At 36.3% G+C, this 6721-nt stretch overlaps 1 protein-coding gene across 1 annotated transcript; it reads right to left on the bottom strand.

The window, feature by feature from the left end:
• Positions 1–1874: 1874 nt before the first annotated feature.
• On the bottom strand, positions 1875–3792 carry LOC139874617 (uncharacterized). Its single transcript, XM_071862024.1, has 4 exons — positions 3631–3792; positions 2215–2962; positions 2103–2169; positions 1875–1992 (listed from the first exon to the last, which is right to left on the bottom strand). Exons 1-4 carry the CDS (start codon positions 3790–3792, stop codon positions 1875–1877), a joined length of 1095 nt encoding a protein of 364 aa, XP_071718125.1.
• Between the last annotated feature and the right edge of the window lie 2929 nt (positions 3793–6721).

Raw genomic sequence — 6721 nt, 5'->3', positions numbered from 1 at the left:
AAGTTTTCGCTTGAATCTCACTAACGACCTTTGACGACGCCCAATTATCATTATGGAAGACTTTTAAATTTCTATTTCTCCATAGTTGATATCCCGTTACCCACTCGATTGCTTGCCATATATCTTTATAGATGCCCGATAACCCATTGATGTGCATACCAAGAAACAAGTTCTCGATTGTAGCGTTTCTCGGCCTCGATGCTCCCCACCATTTATAAACACCCTCCCAAATGTCTTTTGCGTATTTGCAATCCACGATAGCATGGTACACTGATTCGGGCACACTATCGTAAATAGGACATTTTGTTGTATTAAGCTCGACCCCACGTTTTTCAAGTTCCAATCTAACCGGGATCCGTGACCTCAACACCCTCCAAATAAATATGCCGATTTTTTTGTGGCAATAAATTATTTCGGAGAGTTTCAAGACCGAAGGAATTCCCGATTAGAAGGTGATCATCGATTTGTTTTGCAACCCAACCCGTGATGTATGTGTCTTTCCCATTTAGTTTGAACGTCCACGAAGAATTGCCCCCACCCAACGAAACACTTGAAGAGATTTTGGTTTTTAAGTTTATTAGTTCCCCATGTAATCTACCGGTTAATTCCCTTGACCAATTCCAAGCAAAAACCCAAGAACCATTGGAGTAACTAACGCGATCCATCACCTTGACATCACGATTCATTTCGAGTCTATCTAGTCTTGAAAATTCATCTTTTAGACACACGCCATTTACCCAAATGTCCTCCCAAAAGAGTATGTCTCGCCCATCCCCGGTAGCTTTTTCGAAAAAGGACTCCAAATTCATGCCGATCTTGATCAAATCCGAGTTCACCTTGATGATATCACGCCATGCTGAATGATGCTTAACACATGAAATATTAGTGCCATAATGACCCAACCCCCCGTCCCTCCCATAGATACTTTTGATTACATTGACCCATAAAGAATCATGTTCGGTACTAAATCTCCACCACCATTTTTCCAAAAGTGAAAGATTTTTTTATTTCAAAGATCCCACATTTAAACCACCCACCCCATAGGGACAAAGAATGGTGTCCCATTAAACCCATGAAAGTTTTGAATATTCACCCGACCCCCCCCCCCCCCCCCCCCCCAAAAAGAACTTACAGCGCAAACTTTCGAGAAGGTTGATGACATTGGCGGGTGCACGAAACAATGAGAAGTAGTAAAGGGGTAAACTACTAAGAACCGATTTAATAAGGGTTAACCTTCCACCGAAAGACATCGTTCTAGCTTTCCAATCCGATAATCTTTTTTTTACTTTCTCGATCACCAAATCCCATGCTTCTTTTCGTCTCATGTTATGACCAACAGGCATGCCTAATTAATTAAAGGCAATTTAATAGCGCTACCCCCAATTTCCTTCGCCATCTTTTTGACATCATTAAAAGAAACACCAATACCATATAATGAATTCTTAGACATGTTAACTTTCAAACCCGACATATTTTCGAAACAAGTAAGGGTCTTTAGAATATTTTTTTATATTTTTACGTCCCTACTCCCCAAAAAAGATCGTATCATCCGGGAATTGCAAATAGGAGACATTAACTTTATTGATATCTATGTCTACTCCTCTTAAAAGACCATCCCTAATAGCGATATTCGCAATCAAATTCAGACCTTCGCTTGCAATAATAAATAAGTACGGGGATAACAGATCGCCTTGTCTTATGCCTCTTTCAAGATTAAATTCTAGAGTAGGCGACTCATTTACTAACACCGAGATTGAAACCGCCGGAAACATGTACTCATCCATTTTCTCCATTTCACCCCAAACCCCATGTTACTCATAATATCCAACAAAAACTTCCAATTTATACTAACAAAAGCTTTTTCAATGTCCGCTTTAAACACAACATTTAGCTTTTCTTCTCTTAACATCTTCAACTAGTTCATTACCACCAAGTATGCTATCCAATATAGACCGCCCCTTAACCACAATTTTACTTATAACTTTCCGGAGCCTAATTGATAACACTTTTGCAATTATCTTATAGTAACTACCGATGAGGCTTATTGGCCGATAATGTTTTAAACAAATCGGGTTTTTTTTTTCAGGATAAGTGTTATAAACGAGGCATTACAACCCGGTGAAATATCACAATCCTCCCAAAACCGATTAAGAGCATTCATTAAATCACCTTTAATTAACCACCAGAATTTTTTATAAAAAAGGAAATTTATACCGTCCGGACCGGGTGCTTTTGATGAGCCGCAATCCCGAATGGCATTCCAAACCTCCTCCTTCTTAAAGGGAGCTTCAAGCATCGAAGCATCATCATCCGTGATTTTCTCGGTTTCGAAACCTGCAAAAGACAAGTTACACGTCCTCGTATCCTCATAGAAAGCTTTGAAATATCGATGTACTTCCTTCTTAATCTCCTTCGGACATTCACACCATGACCCATTTATATATAGACCCCGAATGTTATTTTTGCTATTTCTTCTCTTAATCATAGAGTGAAAATATTCTGTATTCTCATCACCTTCGCATGCCCATTTTAATCTTATTTTTTGTCGAAGCATACACCTTTTTTCTTGATCTTTTTTCAACCAATTCCCTCGATCATCCAACCATTCTTTCCTTTCGTGATCACTAAGAGTTCTGTATTCAGCTTCAAATTCCCATGCCATGCACTTATCCCCTAACTCATGAATGTCTTCATTAAATCTCCCATACGTCGTCTTACTCCACTCCTTCAAACTATTTTTGACATTTTTAAGTTTCAACCGAAAAATTGTGTCTAGCTTTTTTGCTTTGACCGGTTTATTCCATGCATTAACCACAATCTCTTCCGCACCTTTATCATTTAGCCACACATCAAAAATCATAACCGGTTTCGGGCCAAATTCCTCCTGCCCGTTCTTAAGCAAAAGTGGCGAATGGTCAGAGAGCTTCCTATCGAGTGATATAACCGAAGGGTTTTCCCAAATCTGCAAAAAGGAGTTAGATACAAGAAAGTGATCTAATTTGCTAAATTGAACCCCATCATCACTAATTCAGGTAAACCTCTTCCCCACTAGAGGAATATCGACTAGGCCGTTATTATTAATGAAGTTATCGAACAAAGTAATATACTACGAGTTTTGTCTCTCTTTACCTTTTCTAATCTCATTGAAATCACCCCCCAAAACCCAAATATCATTGTTAACTTTCATAAGATTTTCAAGCTCTTCCCAAAATCGTCTCTTTTTTGAATCTCCATGAGGGCCGTAAACGTTAACCAACATAATACTTTCATTCGAACCTACCAAATTACCTTTTATAGCAATGTAAAACTCGCCTTCAAAAGCACGATCAACTGAAAAGACACTTGTGCCCTAGATTGACATCATTCCACCCGATCTGCCCACTGGAGGTTTGACAACATACCCGTGATTATTCGCACCCCATAACCTTTCAACCCAATTATCATTAACCCTAATACATTTAGTCTCTTGAATGAACGCTACAACCGGTTTAGATTTTGCAATAAGCTCTTTGAACCACGACACTTTACCATCTTTGTTAAAACCTCAAATATTAACAGAAATGATCTTCATTGGACAAGAATTAATATACCCATACAATATCACGACTGTAATAGGGATACCTTTTATACGCCATCCACAAAGCCAAGTAGCTTGGTAAAATCACAAAGATTGACACTTTCTTCCGATTTTTTTTGTGATTCATCAACAGCAGTCGCCTTCTTTCTTGCTTTGCATCCCAGAATATCCTCAATCGAAGATTCATGGGTCCTTTTAATTCCAATCGAAACCATTGTTAATTCTTATAGAATTTCTTCTAGCCAATTCCTTAGCTTTTAAATACCTTGAGGATTTGTTCCACTTTCGAATTCATTTCCATGTATCAATGGAAGAAGAGTCTGACGATTCCCCTTGTAATTCTTGCCCTATTCAAACATTTGGGGATATCCCAAATCAATTTTACAAACGATTTAACCTTCTCAGTAATATTATCAATAATATATTCATTACCAGCATTTTGCGTTAATGGAGGCCCATCATCCTCGTTGTTGTACATAGGCCCAACAGAAATAGGAGTAGAAGACATAACATTTGGCCCAACGCCATTTATAGAATCATTAGGATCATTTAGTTCATTAAACTCATTAGGCCCATCCGAATGAGAGCTGTGATTGTTATTTTCATCGTTTGGCCCGAATGGTTTATCAAGCCCAGTAACGTTAATTGAGTTAACTAGCCCAGTAACGTTAAATGAGTTGACCTCCCTAGGAACCTGATCAGAAACCCTATTTTCTTGGGCCCCAGTCGCGTCATCATTTACTGCTCCATCCAATGTATCACCCTCGAAAAGATTTCCCCCATCATTATGCTTTTCGGACTTCACACAATTCTTGGATACGTGACTATCTAACGTTTCAGTTTCCATCATTATAGAACATTGACTACTTTCCGATGATTTGCCCGGAAATTTTCCCGGAGATTTGGTCGGAGAATGTTCATCATCCGAGCAAATTAATAAATCATCATCATCATCATCCATATCCTATTCGATTGAATTGCTACTATTATGTTCAGTCGCAGCATCCTCATCTAAATCGTTCATAACAATATCATCTAACCCTTTTATAACAATAACGCATAAAACCTTATTATCATAACACACCATAATCGTATCATTGATCAAACGAACATCTGATGAGTTTAATTTAACAAGAACCCTCCCGTGAATGAGATTTTGATCTCCACCAAGTTTGCAATTCTCCATATGTAACACCATACCCCAACAAGACCCGATTTTCATGAATGTGTTTTCACACCAGCAATTTACCAGGACACCAAAAACATTTAGCCATGAAAGTCTGCCTGAAGGAAGTGATGGGTTAACCCACCTTCTTAGGTTATTAACCCATCGCCTAACATGTATTAATGGGAAAGCAACCAATCGGGGGGAAGCGGGAGGAAGCAAAAAAAAAAAAAAAAATTCTTCGTTTTTTTGGAATTTGTTTTCCAGGTATCAAGATCACACGAAAATATGAACATTTAAAAAAGACACTTCGTGATGAATGTTATTATTTAGGCGGAAAAACGATCGAAAAAAATAACATTCAAGATAATATTGATCGGGAAGAATGTTAACCTTTTTTCATGTTTTGTGAAGTACTTTTTGTCAAAATTTAGCCCGATTTAGAGTTTAGGGTTTCGGATTTAGTGTTTTGGATTTAGTCCCTAAACCCAAAACTCCAAACCCTAAACCCTAAACTCTAAACCGTTCGTGTTAAAATCTCAATCTATATTCTAAATCTAAACCCTAAACCCTAAATTTCTAAACCCTAATATCTAAATCCAAATATCTAAAACCTCAAAATACGCTCGAAAAACACAATAATTGTTATATATGTTAAATTCTTCGAGCGTTTTTTCGCTAAAATAAAAACATTTATCACAAAGTGTTTTTATTAAATGTTCATATTTTCATTCAATCTATAATGTTCGTGTACAAATTTTTTTCAAAATACGAAGAAATTTTTTTTTTTTTTTTGCTTCCCCTCGATTGGTTATTGTCCCGTTGATGCTATCAAAATATATATATGTATACCTACTCATAAAAAGAGAGGTTTATTTAGTGTAGCAGGGATACTTTAGTAATTTCAAAGGGTTTATTTTGCTGTATCACTTGCATATCGTATATGGTAGTACTATTTGACTTATTTTGTAAGCTATTTCACCTCCTCTGATTTTTCTTCCTTCTTTCCTCTAGCTTCTCTTCTACAACAATCCAAAATCCACCTCATGGTTTCATCAATCAGCCCTTAAGTGACACGTACCTTTTAACTATTGATGATTCATCAACTATTATATATACATCCTATTCATCTTCATCATTACCTCATATTTTCTTTTCAAAAAACATACACCTGAGTGACCTTCCTTCCATGGCACCCTCGTTTCATCACCGTCAGCTCCTTCTATTGATTTTCATAAATTGTCTATTCTAATTTGATTTTAATGCTTTTACTATGCTTTTTTTCAGGTTTACCCATCCGTTGATTTTGGTAACATATTAAGTTAAAGTTGTTTTAGACTTTTATGTATCTCTGATAAAAGTTATCGGATTTCATTATTTCATAAACTTCTAATTTAGTTTTAATGTTGTGTTCTAATTCTAATTTGTTTTTCCGTTGTTTATACAGGTTTACAAGTTAGATTGTAGGTCTTCTTCTTCAACTGGATATCATAGGTATTTTCCAGTTTAGAATTATACAATGTATTTCCTTGCTAATTATATTTTTTAAATAGCTTGTCTTTGTTAAACACAGATACTCTTTGTTGATTGGCTAGGGATTTTTATGACGATATTTCTGCAAAAAGAGACAATCAACCTAAATCAGGATGGTGGGTAAAGTTGTTAATGACCCATTGACTAAAAATGTTCAGGAAGAAGTTGGTGTGGCAGCCAAAGAGGCTATAATTTAATTTTTTAGATGTTCTTTTTTTTACCATATGTAAACTGATTGTATTTTTCTGTTTGAAGGATGTGATTTCCTGTTGTTGTTGGATACTTATTTTAATGGATGATCATTTGCATAATTAGTAATCGTTTGTTTTGTAATTGATAATATTAAGTGGCAAGGATGCATGGAAGAGTTGTTTTAGTTATTACTCTTGCTAACAATATGATTTATTGGGTGGTTTTTTAATAATGGTGAGAGATAGACAATAACC

This window comes from Rutidosis leptorrhynchoides, chromosome 11 (genome assembly GCF_046630445.1).
Source record: "Rutidosis leptorrhynchoides isolate AG116_Rl617_1_P2 chromosome 11, CSIRO_AGI_Rlap_v1, whole genome shotgun sequence".
Taxonomy (NCBI): Eukaryota; Viridiplantae; Streptophyta; class Magnoliopsida; order Asterales; family Asteraceae; genus Rutidosis; species Rutidosis leptorrhynchoides.
The sequence above is the reverse complement of the archived record's forward strand: the minus strand, read 5'-3'. Positions and strand labels throughout refer to the sequence as shown.

Coding starts and splice junctions, on each gene's coding strand:
- LOC139874617 (XM_071862024.1), bottom strand. CDS start 3,792: ATGGTTTCGATTGGAATTAAAAGGACCCATGAATCTTCGATTGAGGAT. Junction 2,170..2,214: donor AAAAGCACCCGGTCCGGACG/GTATAAATTTCC, acceptor GGTTAATTAAAG/GTGATTTAATGAATGCTCTT. Junction 1,993..2,102: donor TCACCGGGTTGTAATGCCTC/GTTTATAACACT, acceptor GTTATCAATTAG/GCTCCGGAAAGTTATAAGTA.